This window comes from Triticum urartu, chromosome 7 (genome assembly GCF_003073215.2).
Source record: "Triticum urartu cultivar G1812 chromosome 7, Tu2.1, whole genome shotgun sequence".
Taxonomy (NCBI): domain Eukaryota; kingdom Viridiplantae; phylum Streptophyta; class Magnoliopsida; order Poales; family Poaceae; genus Triticum; species Triticum urartu.
In genome coordinates this window covers 180,416,117-180,434,725 of record NC_053028.1, presented here as the reverse complement: position 1 = coordinate 180,434,725, position 18,609 = coordinate 180,416,117, and the positions used below count along the sequence as shown (strand labels likewise).

The window sequence follows — 18,609 nt, the reverse complement described above, 5'->3', positions numbered from 1 at the left end:
TGTACAGTGGCGTAAGCCAAGTGACCAATAATTTACACTCACGTATCGAGAAACACAAGGTAGAATATGTTTTTTCGTGTAGTGATCTATGGATAGCAGGAAGAACACGATGATTATGATCAATCTCGCATGCAGTTTCAATGGCTCCGGTACTCAGTAGCCAGCATGAATGTGTGCATGTGGTGTGATATTTTAGGGAAGGCAAGTGCTTCTTTAAGAAATAGCCAGTGTTATTGCTTAAAAAAACACTTTGCTCTCGGATAGGTTTTCTGGCAAACAGAAAAAGAATCAACTTCCTTTTCCTAAAGACTTGTGCAACATTTGCATTGTACGCGCTCTTTGTCAAACGGTAAATGTTGGATGCAACTAATTAACGAACGGTGAAGGTGCAGTGCGTGGACAAATAATTGCATGTCGGCAAAATACGATTACATGATTCAGTTCATCGGAAATTCAGTTAATTGAACACCAGAGCGTGTGGTTTGTGGAACACAGGCATGTCGTCCAAGATCACCAGGAATTCACTTGACAGTTATTGGCACGCCGGCACGACGTCTCGACGCTCTCTGAGCCAGCGCTCTGTGCTGCAGGTGCTCGCGCATGCGGAGCCAGTCGTGGACGAAGTCCGGCAGGACGGCGGCGAGGCACCACAGGAGCTGGTGGCCGAGGTTGGGGGCGCAGAGGGGCGGGCCGTGGCCGATCCAGCGCACCGCCGCGCTCGCGTACGCATCGGGCGTCGGCGCAATGAGGAACATAGAGAGGCGCCCGGCCCGCCCGGTCTCTGCCAGCCTTGACACTATCCTGGTCGCCACGTAGAACGGAGCCTGCACGAAATAAAGTGCTAGCTGGTTAGCGAGAGCGGGGTGGAGCTTACGTGTATTAAGGCGTATTGTGGCGGTGTTTTCAGGTCTTTCTACGTTATCTTTCAGTTGTGTAGTCGTTTGCGTTCTACCTTCCTTGATTATTCCGGAATCGGCTTTGTAAGAGTACTATCTCACCATCTTGCATCATTCGGTCATGTACTTTGTGTGATTGTTGCTTTACATATAAAGCGGGATGAAAACTTGTCTCGAAAGCGCATCCATGCACATAATGCAAATATGTCAATGTACCACGTTACTGTCAAAAGGAACCATATTTTAGACATCTCAAAGGAAAAGCTCTTACTATCTTCTTTAAAAAGAAACTTTTTTTAACTTAAATTCCCACTATCTTTGTCATGAGAAGCCTCATGGAGTTAGAAAGGTCTAGAAAAACTAGATGAAAGGCTCCTCTGAGGGATTTCCACACACCCGAGCTCACGTTAATGGGAAAACCCTATTTGACGCAGGGCTGCCCTTTTTGTCCATTTCTGTTACTTCCTCTTCCTCGTTCGTGAGTCTTCCGTTTGTTTTTCTTATTGTTTTTACTTGAGATGTGCCCTAGACATTCCTAATTTTTAAAAAATCACCAGAGTTTCAAAAAATGTTCCTGCATTCAATATTTTGTCAAAAATTCAAAATTTCACGTTTTTATAAAATGTATAGGGATTTCTAAATTTTCATGATTTTTAAAAATAGCTCAGAATTTTAAAAAAGTCCTTGTTTTCAAATATTGTTCACAAATTAAAAAATGTTTGAAAATGTTTGTGTTTTCATAAAATTCTTCAGGATTTCAAAAAATGGTTCAGTTTTTAAACTTTGTTCACAAATTTTAAAAATGTTAATTTATTCGAATATTGGGGGGGATTTTAAAAATGTTCACCTTTTTAAAAAAATGTTAGCAATTTCCAAATTCATTCACGTTCTGATTTTTTTACCTTTAAAAATGTTCATAAATTTTAAAAAGAACTTGGAATTTTAAAACTGTTCAAAGGTCGATGCTACAGTATGTTTACTACAGTACCAAACTAGTATACTTTTTTAGTAAAGGTAAAATTAGTATACAGTGGCCTGCTCGCTACAGCAGCCTCTAATGGTCCATCCGAGTCGCGCTCGCCCTGTGCGTCACGGCTCTGTTTGCATGAAATGCGTCAAATAGGAGGTACCATGTTCACTTTTTCCTGAAAAACAGGGACCTAAATATGCCGCTCCATTACCAACCCGTATGGCTGGTGTGGAGTTTGTCCAATTAGTTGTCACATTGAGCGGCAAATAGGACAAGTCAACCTATTGGAATATGGGACTCTTGATGCTTTAATTTTTCATGGAAAATTGAAAAAGATGATTCGGTGCAGTACAAATCCGCCAAACAAGCATAACATTCATCCCTCAGAGGAGAAGTAATCGGGCATGATTTTATGCTGGTTTCGACGACTAAAACAGAAGGGAGCCTTGGGGTTCAAGTCCTCTTATAAAAATGTAGGCCAAGATTGTATACTATAGATCCAAAGTGGTCGGATCTTTTTCACGGACCCTGCGCAAGCGAGAGCTCCATGCACCAGGTTGCCCTTTTTTGATGACTAAAACAATGAATTAAGCTGGCCCTAAGAAAACTATGATATAATAGACGTTCAACATTTTCATTTCCAGTACATTGATCTTTTCGTCTATATATTACCCGTCTAAAGGATCAAGCGCCATTATACCAAACATTCTTTACACATGGGATATTTTGGGGTTTCCTCTTTCTTCATAGTGTCATGGAATTGTAAGAAGCTGGAAATTTTCTCTTGTAAATATATCTTTCCCTTTCCTATTTCATGTCAACAAACTATCTTTTCTTTGCAGATTTCCGTTTTCTCTCTCGGTAATATTAACCCGTTTTGCTCTACTCATTTTTTCACGACGAGCCATATGTTCTTTGTCCGGTTTAGAGAATATCAACTCATGTTCTACATATACCTATATGAATTCTTCATTTTCATTAAATATATTTTGCATTTTTTTAAAGTAATCTGGATGCATTTTTTATTCCAAAGGTTGTCAGAAGCCACTGAAATGTACTTGAGGGCATGCAAGTGTTACCCACTCTATAGATTCTTCTGCCATTTTGACTGCAAATTAGTGTTTTAAATTGAGTTTTGAAAAATATTTGTTTCCTTATTTTCTATTAATCCAATATTGTTTGTTTGCAATGTTATAAGCATCTTCTACCGTGTTGTCATCAGGTCTCTTTCTTTATTTGCCTATAACTATTTTAGTGGTGACTCACATAAAGACCTATGCCCCGGTTTCTACTTTCTCCTATTACTCCTAATTTCAGCAACTGCTCAATGTATATTTTAAAGTCTTACTTGTCCTTTGGGGTGACATATTATGTAGAGGTAATATCACCATGAGTCATAGAACTTGTGTTGCATGTTCAGTTTGATGCTAGAACTTCGCAAATACGGTTTTGTGGTCATCTAACTTGACTCAAGAGTGCAGATACAGTCACAGTACGCGTATGCAGGCGTATCCATGTGTTTGGCCCCACTTTGTCAGTGAATAATGGCGCTAGGTGTGACGTATTTTTACATAGAACACCCTGAATTTTTTTATGTGGGAAAATTCAACAACATCGACGCATTTTGCACAAAACACCCTAACTTTTTTTATTTACAGAAAACAAGACGGCAATATTTTTTTTTTGCGGGGAACAAGACCACAATACTACACATGCGAAAATTAACAACAAAAAGCGTATGCCTGGACTCGAACCGACGACCAACTATTTTCTAACACGAGAAGACAAAATGCAAAAATTAACATCAGGACTCGAACCAGGGTCCAATTATTTTAACTCAATACAGAAAAGCCACTACAATAGATCAGGTTGGGATGTCTGACATGGATAACGAACATAAATGTATTAAATGAGGGTGCATGTATGTGGAGCTTAAATGGGCTAAGAATACTGCAGCCTATTTTGTCCGTCCTATTTTTTAAAAGATATAAACATGTGTACTATATAACTGTGCGTATTGCATATTTGGTTTTCACAGTTACAATTCAAAAAATATTATTTTAATTATATGAACATTTGAATAATTATATATACGCACATTTGTATAGTTCAATGTTTATATAATTCAAAATATTAATAATTTAAAATTTAAACTGTTAATATGAATATTCAGGCGTGGCTAATATTTAAGTTATATAAATTTTTTAAATATAAGTCATGAATAAAATTTTTTACACAAGTGAATAGTCATAAATATTTAGTAAATGTTTGTGTTCATCTTTTTGTGTAATTTAAATATAAGCCAGAAGTGTATATTTTTTGGATTAATTAAACATATTCATCTAATAAACATTTTCAATGTACATATTAACCAAATAGTTTTTAAATAATAGAAAAATTTATATTTAAAGTTTTTATTTAGAAATGATCGTTTGCATGTATTGTATTTTTAAGAAACAAATATTTGAACATAATTTTATTAGTTATGTTTTACAAATGTCTTAAATTCTTTTATTACTTATGTTTACTAAATATTAAATATATAATACACAGTTTTATATTTAAATGTTTTATATACTAATCATCATCTGTATATATAATAGTTTTAACACACAAATATTTGAACGTAACTTTATTACCTTTTTAGGAGTTCGTAACTTTATTACTTATATATGTTTTAGAAATTATCTTTAAAGAAAAATAGCGCGCGAAAAATGGGCTGTAGTATCCACAGCCCAATTAAGCTCCACATAAGTCCTCCTCAAGTACATATACGCTGGTTATCCATATTTAACAACCTGACTAGAATATCCTAGTGGCGTGGCTAGACTGTTTTGTGTTAAATAAATTGTTAGTGGGTTTGAGTCCTGGTGCACGCTTTTTGTTTGTTAATTTTCACATATATGTACAGTACCATGGTCCTGCTATTCTATAAATAAACAATTTGAGGATGTTTTGTGCAAAAAATGTGTCGCTGTGGTTGACTTTTTCCGCAAATAATTTTTTTGAGGGTGTTCTGTGTAAAATACATCACGCCCAGCGCCATCGGTCAATGACAAGTGGGGTCATGCACATGGATACGTCAACATATACGTAGTGTGACTGTATCTGCACGCTTGAGTCAAATTATGTAACCACAAAACCATATTTTTGAAAGTACTAGCACCAAACTAAACGTGTGACGCAAGTTCTATAACTTTCGGTGATATTACCTCTATTATGTACTCCCTTTGTTCCTAAATATAAGTCTTTTGAGAGATTCCAGTATAAACTACATAGGGAGCAAAATGAGTGAACATATACTCTAAAAGACGTCGATATATATACATCCGAATATAGTCTTTATAGTGGAATCTCTAAAAGTACATATATTTAGGAACGGAGGGAGTATTTATTATGTTTAGTTTACATATTCTAGATTTTTTTATCCCAGTAGTTCATAAGTACTTCTCCAATAATCTGGATATCTTCTAGTCTTTGAACAATCATCTCTATATAGGGAAACAATTCAGGGCCTCATTGATTCACATGATAAATAAAACGCATGAATAGAAAAGCACACGAATAGAGTGTCATGACATACATGATTGTATGGTTGTTTGATTTTACGCAGGAAAAACATCTGTTTCCTTACGTGAGTTTGGAAGTGGATGGAAATTATAAAATAAATCCTAAGGAAAAAATCCTATGGATTGCAATCAAACAGCCAACGTGTATGAAAAGTTCATAAGAATTAGAATCCTTCATCTTTTTGCATGGAAATCCATTGAATCAAAGGGACTCTCAGATGAAGCTAAATATGCGTCGAACATGTAACGGGCAATATATATTACCTGGCATTGCACATCGATCCCTTTGCTTCTGTACTCAACGTAAAGGCTCCTGGAGAACTGCGCAACATACCTGCTTGGAATGAACCACCGACGTGTAATGTAAGCAGAAAAACCAATCAGTCTCACAGTCTCGCTCCATCCATAGGAACTAAATTTGCTCCACCGTACCGCGAAATGCCCCGCTTGTGTGGGACTGGGATCAGGTAACATGCACTACGATGACATGCACGGTAACATGCGGCCCAAATTCAAATTTAAATATTGCGAAAAAATCTGAAAAAAATCATGCATGTTCACAGCACATATTATACGATGACATGCACGGTGACATGCGGCCCAAATTCAAATTTAAACATTGCGAAAAAATTTGAAAAAAATCATGCATGTTCACAACACATATTAAGATAACCCCTAAAAATTTCAGATCAAAATCCGAAACATACATCGAGAAACGAAAAAGAGAAACTTAGATGTGAATAGTCTACAGAGAACCATTCGAAAATTATTCATGACAGATTTCTCTTTTTCGTTTCTCGATGTATGTTTCGAGTTTTGATCTGAAATTTTTAAGGGTTAACTTAGCATGTGATGTGAACATGTATGATTTTTTTTAGATTTTTTTACAATGTTTAAATTTAAATTTGAGCTGCATGTCACCGTAGCGCATGTCACCTCATCCCAGTCCGCTTGTGTGAGACATACCTTTTGGTGGCGGCGTACATGGTGTGGAGGGGGAAGGAGGGGATGGCCTCCGACGAGGCTGAGCCCATGTTGACGACGGCGCCCCTGCGTCGCTCCAGCATCCCCGGCAGCACCGCGGCGGTCACCTCCGTCAGCGCCCACAGGTTCACCCGCATCATCCTCACACAGGCCTCCACGTCGGCCTCGTGCAGGTACACGGCGCCCGGCTTCGCCACCCCGGCGTTGTTCACCAGCACTCCCACGTCCAGCCCCACCACGGCCTCTCGGAGCCGCCGCATCGCCTCGTCACCTGCCGGCGGCGGTCACCATGAGAGTGATGAAGCGATTCGTTGCTATTTGCTTCTGTGCCGTGCTTGAGTTTGAGTAGTAGTACAAGTTTAATTACCTTGGGCAGTAGAAACGAGCGAGAGATCGAACACCACGGTCTTGGTCTGCACGGCGTGGCGAGATCTGACGGTGTGAGCGATTTCCTTGAGATTGGCGGCGTTGAGGTCGACGAGCACGAGGTTGAGCCCCCGGCTGGCGAGCTCCAGGGCGACGGACCGGCCGATGCCGGACGTCGGGCCGGTGACGACGGCCCAGGCGCCGTAGCGGCGCCGGAGGTCCTTCGGCCGGCGCAAGCAGAGCGCGAGGTGGGCGAGGAGCCGGAACGAGAATGCAGCGGCGTAAAGGGTGCCGAGGAAGGCCAGCGAGAGGAACCATGCCGGCGCCGCCTGCGCTTGACTGAGGAATGCCATCTCTCGCCGTTCTCTCCCCTTTTTCTTTATGACACCATGACATCCTCTCTCCTATTAAATAAACAGTGTGCATTTACCACGGCTGGTCGGCTGCCAACTACGAGCTGTGCACGATGTGCACTTCCAAGTACTCCTTCGTTTGAAAACGATGCAACGCGTATTTCACTGTTTTAAAATTTTGAATTCGGACTTTAGAAACACATGTCTCATACAGTTTTTTTTGGCGGGGACATGTCTCATGCAGTTATTTGTTAACGGTTGAAAAACCATAACAATATGCACATCAACCAATGTGCTCTGTTGCGAATCAACCTATGGTTGAGTTGGTTAGGTGGTAGTGCTATCCCCAACCCACCAGGGTTCAAATCCTGGTGCTCGCATTATTCCTGGATTTATTTCAGGATTTCCGGCGATGCGCTTTCAGTGAGAGGAGACGTTCCCGTCGACGACGAGGCGCCTACGAGGAGGTGCTTATAGGGGTAGGGTGTGCATGTGTGCCTTCATAGGAGTGAGTGTATGCGCGTGTATATGAGCGCTTGTGTCTGTACTGATGCTAAAAAAAACCAATGTGCTCTGTTTATTTATTTATTAAGTAGTTTCAATTTTTTATTAAACCTAAAAAAAGCTGTCATTTTATAAATGAACATGTTTTTTTAAAGGAGGATCACTCCTGGCCTCTGCATCTAGGCTATGCATGCAGCCATTTTATTAATTATTCACCAAAGACCTTACAAAGAATTGAACATATAAACCCTGAAGAAGTGGTAGGCACAACGAAGCTAGCCACGTCACCTTTAAATTTCTGCTGCCACCGCCTGTAATTTCCGTTCCCCACCGAGGGCATCTTAGTAACTTCACGTACAAACACGTACAGAGTATAAAAGTCACCCGCTGCGATGGAGAAACCTGGCCGTCGCCCGCCCCCGCGCGAGAGCGACCTAACCCGCGTCCCCCCCGCCTCCTCTCCTGCCGCCGCCACCTCCTCCTCGCGACCCCCGCCTCCTCCCCTGCTGCCGCCACCTCCTGGGCCTCGCCCTCACCCTCTCCCCGCGACCCCCGCCTCCTCCCCTGATGCCGCATCCAGGGCCTCGCCCCCAGTCCTCCTTCTCTGCCATCACCGATTCGGCGAAGCTCGTGGTCGACCGGCGGTGAGCATGGCCTCGATCTGGAGAAGGAGAGGCCAGGAGTGTGGCCTCGATCTGGAGAAGGGGAGCAGCCTCGCAAATCTTCAGCCCTCTCAGTCAGGTACGTGCCTCGTTTGCATTTCTTTGTTCTTAATTAGCCCATTTTTGCTATGATTCTTGGATGTGTTGTCGAATATGAACATGAGCAGTTAATTATGCACACGTTGTAAAATATACTCATGGCCCTTGAAACAACTAACTATTTCAGGAGGACATTCAACTCATGGCAGATATGGGATTGGATGCCTACAAATTCTCAATTGCATGGTCTCGGATTATCCCAAGTATGCATTATCAGTACAAATTTTTTGCGCCCCTTAATAATTTGACTGATAGACAGGGTTGTCCAATTATGGAGAATTAAATCAACATATATATCAGCACACTAATAGTAATAGCCTTGTGTGTTTTGCTTGATGTCCAGATGGCACCGGTGAGGTCAACCAGGCACGCATCGACCACTACAACAAGGTCATTGATGCACTCCTAACAAAAGGTGAACTTTTGTACACTCTAAAGATCAAAACATTGTTGACCAGTGTTGAAGTTTTATCGAAAATAACTGTTAAATCCAAATTAGTTATGAGCTCACTAACAATGTGAACTAGAATTATCATTTTTCCAGGGATTGAGCCATATGTTACCCTCTACCACTGGGACCTTTCCCAGGCCCTGGAAGACAAGTACAGTGGGCTGCTTGACAGGCAGATAATGTATGTACCGTAGGCACCTTGATTTGGAGCAACTTTTCTTGGGTCCTGCAATGGTGGTCAAACAACCAAAACATGCAAATTATAGATGCAGCAATGACTGCGTGGCGTATGCAGAGACGTGTTTCAAGGCGTCTGGGATAGGGTGAAGCATTGGATCACCTTCAACGAGCCACACACTGGCGGTGCAGGGCTACGACAGTGGGATCCACGCGTCGGGTCGCTGCTCTATGCTCCGCCACCTCTACTGCAAACAAGGGAGCTCCGGCACTGAGCCCTACATTGTCACTCACAACATGATCCTCGCTCATGCCACTGTTTCAGACATCTACAGGAAGAAGTACAAGGTCGGTCAGAAGTCGGAACATCCTATATATTGGTTTAGTTCAGGTTTTGCTCTTTGAAAATTGATGTGGTTTTCCCTTGGGCCTGAAGTTGCAATATAGTTTGAAATGAACAATAAACGATTGAGTTTCTGCGCATTAATATTATGCAGGCAGAGCAGAATGCAGAGGTGGGGATGTTGTTGGATGTGATATGGTACGAGCCTGTCTCAAACTCCACAGCTGATGTTGAGTCCGCTAAGAGAGCACAAGAGTTCCAGTTGGGATGGTCAGTGAGCCTCACTCACTAACTCCATTGACTATTTTCTACTAATTAATCTAATCATGGATGGATTGCCAACAACAGAAGTACAGAATTAGCCTGGCAGTTTTGTATATTATTTGATTGCAGTGACAATAAAGAAGTTTGCTTTGTCTACCATCAAGGAGTAATAATTCATTCTTTAATCTTATGTGTTCCTCGTGAATTAACTATTTGAGTTGGTGTTTATGACATTTCTGATATGACATCATTTTCTTAATTTCTTAGAAGATGATGGTTCTTCTTCTCCTATTTGATGTTGCCGTCAGGGAGTCAGATTACCTAGATAATCCATTCTTGACATGTTCTTGCGTTCATGGAAGAGTTGGTACTTTTTTGCCCTTTCTATGCAATACTTGGATACTATCTGCAATTTTTTTGTATCAACCAAGGGATTGAGTGAAACTCTCCTGTGTCATAGTCTGAGTGTTTTAGACTTTAGTGGTAACTGACTTTTGATGTTAATTGCTAATCAGATGGTAATATACTAATGTAAATAGTGACTGTTGATTTAAATAGTGACCATTGCTAATTAGTTTCAAAGTTGGCTGTTGATGTGAAGTGACTCATTTTTAATACTGTTGACTATTTTAGACTCAATACTGTTTCGGAGTTTTCACCGGCTGACTGTTTCAGAGTTGGTTCTTATCAAATTAATTATCAGATAGCGAATGTTGATGTCAATAGTGGCTGACTGAGTGTACCTCCTAATATGTTAATTGGTAAAAAAGTAATATAGTAATGTTAATTCCGTATATAATTTTTTGGCTTTATGAATCTAAAAAAATGTATACGCTTTGTTGAACATGCAATTTTTGAACCATTGTTATGTACTAAAAAATGTCAGTTCTATGTAATGCAATGTAGTTTCTTTAGCTTCTGGGTTTGCACAGGGAAACATACTATTTAGGTGATGCTATTGACCGGAACAACACAACCATCATCATACTATGTTACATATTCAGATCACCAAAGTTCTGCTCCCAAAGATTAGTTTTAGTGCACTTTAACTCAATTATTATCGATACTTGATACCCATCACCGAAAGCACTAGGTAGCATCTGATTAATTTTTATTCAGGTAATTAAATCCAATCATTACGCAGCAATTTATTCCCAATGTTATGAATGCCTATCTTTATAGATATCCTCCTGGCCCGTTTCCTGCTTTATTGAGTACTCATATGCCATTGGTTCATATCCATGTTTGTAAGGTGTTAGTGCTCCATTATCATGGCTTTCTTCAGTTAAATGTGGTTCTAATTCTGGATTCTGCTTGTTGAGTGCCATCATTTTTGTCCAGCCGGGCACATGTAACTGTCAATTCAAGAGCATGGGCGGCGTGGTTTTACTGTGGGTGTTGAGGAGCGGGGAGGGTGAGGAGGACGAAGGTGGGGGAAGGAGCAGCGATTCAGGTGATGGGTTAGGGCCATCGGTCGAGGGGGAGGGGAGGACGGCCACTGCTCGCCACCTCCCTGCCTCGTTTGCTGCATCGTCGCCCTCCTATCCACTGCTCTTTGTCCTCCGCGACACAGCTCCGGCCACAGTAGCTTGTTGCCTCCCGCTTCCTTCCTTGCATGCTAACCACTGCCTCACCAGATTGGTGTTGAACATAATAAGGTATAAGGCCATCCATACTCATTTTCCTTCTTTGTATTTTTTCTTCACTGGTCATGATTGGTTTTAGTATCATCATTTTGTAAATTATATGCAAATGTTAGAACCAGCGCCGATTTTTTAGTCATATGGTAGTGTTGTGGTGAGCTGAGGATAGTATACATCTCATGCTGCACTCTCAAATTCGATCAGTAATTTAGTCAAAGTAATAAATATAACATGAACTACCATAACATAGTTACATTGTTATGTTGAAAATAGCCAAGTTCTTGCTGGGTAGAGCATGAACTACTAGGGGACGGTGCCTGACGGGTGTTGCGGAGGGATTTCTTCTGGAGCTCGGCGTGGTGCCCTTTTGTGATTTGTTTTCTTTTGTGCTGCTTGAAGTGGTACTCTAACATTTAACTTTGTTATGAAATTACAAGTTAGTTACTTTCAAGTCAAGTATACATATTAACTAAAGCACATCTGAATGTTATTTTATCTTACTTGGCATAATAGTGGCGGTGGTTCTGAAGCCTACCCAAACATGAATCAGTATGGTAATTCTAACAAGTGGTGCTCTAATATTCACTTATTCAGTTGTGTTCTAGAATGGCCTCTTTCTGCTTCCTATTGTAAGCTTTCGTTTGTTTCGATTGTCTACTGTTTTCTTCCTTCTGTATTTTTTTTCTTTCTTTGGTGCTGGCGGCCAAATCCAGAGGCTAATTTGTTTCCTTTCAAGGAGGAAGTAATATATGAGTTTTCTTTTCACTTCTTTGCTATTGCTTAAATACAATCTCTTGTTTATCAACAAAGGAATCAACTGAGATTCGCTTTTGTTCTGCAAATGGAATTCCAATCAAATTTCAGTTTTAACATTTTATAGACCAACATTTTTCCTCAAAATATTCTTGGCTACTTTGGTGGTAAGCATACTGAAGGTAGTATTCCATTGTCACTGACATTTTATAGTTAAATGTATTTCTAATTAAGTTTCTACAGAAATGTGGTTGTCGAGTAGCATCATTGATTTATTATAAGGTACTTATTGCTGTTAGTGTCCCTTTCTGCACGCTGATGGGATAGTCAATTGGGTTCATCATGATGGATTTTTACGGTACCATAATTGTTGGATGCCCTTTTTTATCAAGTGGTTATAAATTATGTCAAACCCATGTCTTTACGTGATTTTCTAACATGGAAGTAGTCACTTCCTGGATATCGGAGTATGTACATAGAACTGAACCGTTTATCGCCTCATGTTTTGCTAGAGAAAAATCAAGCACGAGATATGTGTTAGGATGATGGATTTCATATTAAAAAGAAGGATGCAATATATGAGCACTTGGAATGCAGTAGACATATGTTTATAGTAGTGCAATTGTAGGATTCCTGATTTGTGGTGCATAGACCACCTGGATTAGTTAGTTTTTGTAGTTCCTGTATTTTATTTCTTACTACATTTTTCTGGGTCATTTCAAAATTTCTGCTCTACACAGAATCTTAAGAAGTTTGGGTATGCACACAGATCCTAATAATAATGGGTTGTTTAGTGCAATGCATGTGGGCTGGTTACTTCTTTTATTTTCTTTTTTACGTTGTATGTTCTTGGAGGTCCCCTTTTCTCTCTTCTGTTGATCAAGTTTTCTTCTTCTTTCTTATGCTTATCAGGGTTTCTTCTTTCCTTTTTTTCTGGAAATTGCATTTATTGTGTGACCTATGTATTGTCATTATTCTTGCTTCATTGATCGTGTTTATATGGGTTTGGCCTGACGTTGTGTTTTCGTTTGCCTCATGACATTCATATTTTGTGGTTGTGTGTGTATCATGGTGTGCTTTTCCTGCTTTTTCATCCTTGTGTGAATTGACCATGGTCTGTTCTTGTTGGGGTAAAGCCTGAACTGTCGGGTACACTTTGTTTATTGTCCTTATTCTGGTTCTATCAGTGGAGATCCTTGTTTTCAAATAGCAGGGATAGAGGGACAGAAAAGATATATTTGTCGCGGCGCTGCAAGTGTTGCCCCCCTCCTCCCCAAGGGCAAGGTGAAGAAAGGTGCCTATGTGGTTTTTCTGCAGCTCGCGGCGAGGATTGCTGTGTTCAACCTGCACAAGAATGCCAAGAAGTCCTTCTCGGAGACGTAAGCCACGGCGCATGTTTCTGCCATGATTTCCTTCGGTTGGATTTCATGGATTTAGTTGTTGAAAAATTATGGGTTGTGGATGCAGGATTAAGGACATGTACCTGCACTACAACGAGAGATCTGGGCTGCTTCTTTGTGGCTTCCAAACTTGAAATGTTTGTTTGGAAGTTAGTTTAGTTTTTTGTTGTGGATTCACAGCTTCTCACATGTACCATCCTCTTAGACCTTTAGATTTTCAAAGAAACTAAATGAAGATATGGTGGTATGGTCTCAATAGTACAACTTAAAGCCTTCCATGCTTTATATTTTCTCTGAAATTTGCTCTTGAAGAATCATGTATCTATATTAGATCCGGTGAGAAAAGGCGGCTTCCAAGCAAAGGATGTGGTAGTGTTGGCCACATTTGGTTTTTGACTTGAGTGTCTAAATATTCTCATAATACTTGGTTCCCTCTCGGCCTTTGGGCCATTGGCGCAACGAGTCATCTAGTACAATAATAAGTCTGAAGCTACCGTCTATGCGAAAAATGTCGCTACTCCTATCCAGCTGATGAAGGGATGCTGATAGTTCAGGCCTAATACCACAGACCTCGCACACAAGCTAACATCTAAGACATGAGGCCCCAACCAAGCCACTTGCCGGGTATGGACACACACTGGTCCGACGCGCTCTCAGATGCCGCCGCCACCAACTGCCACCACTCCATCTTCAGATCTGTACTGACGCATCATTCTTGCCCGGTCTAGCTGCCGTCAACGCCACCACGGTGCCCAACGGCACCACCACCCTGCGCGCGAACGGCTGAGCACGCCGCGGTCGCCGCTGGTACACCTCAGCACCATGCCGCCAAGTACCACCAGCCGACACAACTTGAAGTCTCTGAAAGATCTGTCATGCATAGCACCTGCCGACTAGGCATGAGAAAGCGTAGCACCTGTCGGTTTGGCATAACTTGACATCTCCATCGAAGCTCCGTGCAAGACGAAGCCGCTCCACCTTCTGCCTCTGACCACCAGCACTGCTCCACAAACGATGCTCCCAAGAGAGAAACGCCACCGCAGTGCCGTCATCGTCCGATCTGGAAGACCAGATCCTAGGGTTTCCCCAGAGAAGTACAAGTAGGTCGACATAAGTCACACAACGATGCCTTCATCAAGGTAACGACATAGATGGCCGCCATCACCCGCCGTCGGCTCGGTTTTCACCGGAAACTATGTCTCCCCGACTCGCAGCCAGTACTGGATCATGGATACGGAGATCCGAACACCCAGCCTTAGGCCGACCACCTCTGACGGAAGAGATGACCACCAGCGCTGGTCGCATCAGTCAGAACAGATTTGACCAGAGATGCCGCCGACGAGAGCACCAGGACCTCCTCGCCGCCGCCGCCGATATGAAGGCAGTTTGCACGCCACCGCAGCCTAGCTGTCCGCCGCAGACCACTGCCGCTGCTCGAAAAGGCCGGCCAGCCGCGTGCCCGCAGCCACGTAGCCGTCTGAGGCTGGGCCACCCGTCGTGCCTAGCTGCCGCCGTCCAAGGACGGGCCGGCCACCCGTCACCTGCAGCATCCATCCGTCGCGCCGCAGAACCCAGATCAGCCGCACCATCACATGCCTAGGGGGCCCGCCACAACCCGAAGACGCGTGAGAGAGGAGATCCCCCGCCACCGCCGTTGGCCCCCGGGCTTAGGCCGGCGGCGGCCCCCGGTGGCTGCGGATGGAGAGGAGGAGGGAGTTCTTGGCAGCGGCGGCTAGGTTTCTAGGAGTCGCCTGAGTCGCCCTAGGGGAAGAGCGACGCGAGGAGAAAAATCTTATATGCATGTGTGACTTCAAGTTCTCGTGAGAAAACTGTGTGTTGGTTTTATTCTACATGAAAGACTTTGCATGAAATTTAAAATCTTCACATGATACTCGGTCACCTAAATGTAGCGATTTTCTGAAACTTTTATAACAATGAAACCTTACTTTCTTTTTCAAACCATGTGTGTCTAATGATAGATAGAAGAGAAAATACAAAGTCCACTATTTTTATCCGATGAAGGGCGTTTTTATTCCCTCACAGTGAAGTATCAAGAGTATACAAAACAAAGTGAACACACACTAAACTTCGGCACAACTAGAATGCGCACAACCAATACCAACACACACACAATTGATCACACCAGCAAAAAAACAAAGTCATTAAAGACTGAAGCTATGTATAGGAGGTGGAAAATAAAAAAGAAGGAAAAATAAAGATAGCCAACGCAACCAATGACACACAAATAGCGAGCAACATCATCAACCACCATATTTGACAACACATGAACTCTGAGAATGTTTCTCCAAAAGCAACACCTTCAATAAGGTAACGCCGCATGAAGGACACAACCTAGGTAGAACAGAGAGTAGACCGACATACCATCCCAATGAAAACAAGTTAGTTCGATCTTCATGAATTGGAAGCCTGCAGACTTATACACCATCCCAATGGAAACAAGTTAGTTCAGTTGGAAGCTTGTTCTTCAGGTTACTCGCCATAGTGCAAAGCTTGGTATCATCTTTGATTTTGTCTGGCCCTACTTGATTAGCGTGAGAGCTTTATCAAATACCCATTTAGTGTTCATGATGCTTCTTTTGGTTAGTGTTCGCGATGATGACCTAGACCCTTCGAACGACTAGTAACAAGATGATTGTTGAGCAGGTCTTCTTGCGACAGGCCACTGACTCGATATTCAAATTTCTAACGTTTTCGCAGAACGGGTCATTGCTCCCTAGTCAACGGGGCAGAGATCGGTTAGGTGACTTGAAGAACAAGTTGATTATGGCAGGACGCCGTGCTCTACCCCTTAGCCATTGATCTAGCCATTGCTCTGCCTCCTAGTTATTGATCTGCCTCCTAGCCATTGATCTACCGGCCACTTGAGGGCTTTTCTTTTTTCTTTTATCATGGCATATTTGTATTGTTCCCCTAAAAAGTTTATTTTTATCTTTTCTGTATTGAACTTTTTGGATAAACATGGTTGTTGCTTTATCTATAAAGCGAGGCAGAAGCCTTGTTTCAAGAGAAGGCTAGTTTATTCCTTTGTTTAAATATTGATCATACCACTAAAATTACAAGGGAGCTAAGCTTTATAAAAAATATCTACATGAACCCCTAATCATTTAGTTGCGCCTCAAAGAAATCTGAGAAAGGAGAGGATATTGATATCAAGTACGCTTGGATGACATCATGTCAAAGGCTAAAGCTGTTGGAGATCTGCCCTAGAGGCAATAATGTATGATGATATTTTCTATGCGTTTATGAATAAAGATAGTCCTTGGATATTATCAATGATGTGTATTAGCAAGTACGTGACTTGTTTGTGGGACTATGCATTGTATGATGACTGTCCTAAAAGGTTCCTAGTCGAAAGGGTTGTATAGACATGCAATCGACTAGACTAGCATATGACACGGTGGATAGCTCGGTATCACTAGCCATGGAGCATTGGATGCTAACCGGATAATATGGTCTCGGAAGGATCTTGTCGGATTTGATGTACTCCAATCCGCGTCGAGATAAGGTCCGAGTTGGATAGACCCGACTATGAGACGCAGCGATATGTCATCTGTGAGTCTCTAGTACAACATACATTATATGTCCTATGACCCGAGCTGGCGCATGTACTCGGGATGGTGACATACTTGCTTTGGGCCCGACCAAATGCTACTCCGTAACTGCGTAGTTACAAAGGTAGATTTCGGGCTTGTCCAGACCCATGCTGCGAGACATGGTCGAGCAAGATGGGATTTGCCCCTCCGGTCAGTAGAGATATACTCTGGGCCCTTCGTGTGATCCAACCAAGATAAGCATGGCTATGCGATTAGGATTATGAGATAATCCGGTTTGTGGCCAGCATCATTGGAACGACGTAGAGGTCAGGCTAGCACAAGGATGACAGAGTCACCTTGAGCCCGACAACATATATCATGTGGCAAAGGGAATAGAAGTGTGATGTACAGGTTCGCCTAACCATCTTCAGACACTTGGATTCGGCACGCTTTGCTAGTGGCCGCTATCGACTAGCCGAGCCGGATGTGATCTGACTCGCGACCAAGTGAACGAGAACCTAAGGGGTCGCGCGCTTAAGAGAAGGAACCTGAGAGGCCTGATTCGACTCCACGAGTTCAATGTGATCTTACTCAAAATTGGATCCAGGCCGAACATACTTTGGGTTTTAGGATCCGTGCAAGGCCCCAAGTGGTTATCCCGAGACGAATGCCTATATAAAGTGGAGGTGCGACACACTCATTTGGTTAAACGCTTCAGCGCTGTCACTTGGGCTTTGCATGTGTTGCGAATAGCCACCTCCACTCGCCGCCGACAGTGTGATCGAACCTAGCAGTCCGCCGCACGGTGTTCCTCCTGCACGCGCGAATATCATTAGAGGCAGTGCACTTGCGCCGCTCCGGCAAACCAATACGTGGGATCCAACGAGCGGCTGTTTGAGGGAGATCAGACGAGGAGGAGATGACTCCGGAGACGCGCTGCCCCAACTCTTCTTCCGCTGCACAACACTATGCGTCTAGTGGTAACAATCTGTGATCCATCTCCGATAGCATGTTCTTGATTGTTCTACGCCTAGGAAATTTTTAATTTGCAGTCGATGCACCCTACCATAGATCCCAACAGTGGTATCAGAGTCCTTGCTATAGGATTTGGATTCAGATCAGATGCATATTTGATATGTGGAGACGGCAGATGAGATCTGTTGTCATTTATGAGATCGGCTATGTGCACGGTTGATAAGATAAACTGCACATGGGGATCGATGTGGCAAAGTTTTTTGATGATCGGAATAGATGAGGTCATGACACAACCTACTCCTACCGGTCGGTATCCGCCCTCGGGGTTAACAGTGAAACGTAAATCCAAATCGGATTCACGATCATGATACGATCAGTGAGATCGGAAAATTCGACGGGATCGCCGTGTGCGTAGCGCCTTGTATTTCGTACACGACCACTCAAACCGGTAGAATGCAATTCTATGTGTAACTTTGTTTTGCAGGTTTGATGCGAATAGTATGGTTCATGTGTATGTGATGCATGTGTGTAAATTATAAATGGCATGCGTGTCATGATTTGTCAGCTGGCAGGAGCCAAAGAGCTGGCACTATAATGTATGACGACCTGTTTGTCGACTTGTGATATCTTTGTAAAATTCATTACA

The 18,609-nt window shown here is 42.5% G+C and overlaps 2 protein-coding genes and 1 pseudogene across 2 annotated transcripts; 2 read left to right on the top strand and 1 right to left on the bottom strand.

Moving 5' to 3' along the window:
* Nucleotides 1-387: 387 nt before the first annotated feature.
* On the bottom strand, nt 388-7,161 carry LOC125521408 (very-long-chain 3-oxoacyl-CoA reductase 1-like). Its single transcript, XM_048686466.1, has 4 exons — nt 6,787-7,161; nt 6,402-6,690; nt 5,700-5,769; nt 388-824 (listed from the first exon to the last, which is right to left on the bottom strand). The coding sequence occupies exons 1-4, from the start codon at nt 7,136-7,138 to the stop codon at nt 522-524; spliced, it is 1,014 nt and encodes a 337-aa protein (XP_048542423.1). The 5' UTR covers nt 7,139-7,161; the 3' UTR covers nt 388-521.
* Nucleotides 7,162-8,034: 873 nt separating this feature from the next.
* Nucleotides 8,035-9,781, top strand: LOC125518641 (annotated as a pseudogene).
* Nucleotides 9,782-11,009: 1,228 nt separating this feature from the next.
* Nucleotides 11,010-13,719, top strand: LOC125518640. Its single transcript, XM_048683466.1, has 3 exons — nt 11,010-11,296; nt 13,222-13,413; nt 13,502-13,719. The coding sequence occupies exons 1-3, from the start codon at nt 11,010-11,012 to the stop codon at nt 13,566-13,568; spliced, it is 546 nt and encodes a 181-aa protein (XP_048539423.1). The 3' UTR covers nt 13,569-13,719.
* The last annotated feature ends 4,890 nt before the right edge of the window (nt 13,720-18,609 follow it).

Bases quoted from the DNA above. Each gene is read 5' to 3' on its own strand.
- LOC125521408 (XM_048686466.1), bottom strand. From the start codon at position 7,138: ATGGCATTCCTCAGTCAAGCGCAGGCGGCGCCGGCATGGTTCCTCTCG. The intron at 5,770-6,401 runs GTATGTCTCACA...CATTCCAAGCAG, and splicing joins ATGTACGCCGCCACCAAAAG to GTATGTTGCGCAGTTCTCCA. The intron at 825-5,699 runs GTAATATATATT...TATTTCGTGCAG, and splicing joins GGATCGATGTGCAATGCCAG to GCTCCGTTCTACGTGGCGAC.
- LOC125518640 (XM_048683466.1), top strand. From the start codon at position 11,010: ATGGGCGGCGTGGTTTTACTGTGGGTGTTGAGGAGCGGGGAGGGTGAG. The intron at 11,297-13,221 runs GTATAAGGCCAT...TGGTTCTATCAG, and splicing joins TTGGTGTTGAACATAATAAG to TGGAGATCCTTGTTTTCAAA. The intron at 13,414-13,501 runs GTAAGCCACGGC...TTGTGGATGCAG, and splicing joins AAGAAGTCCTTCTCGGAGAC to GATTAAGGACATGTACCTGC.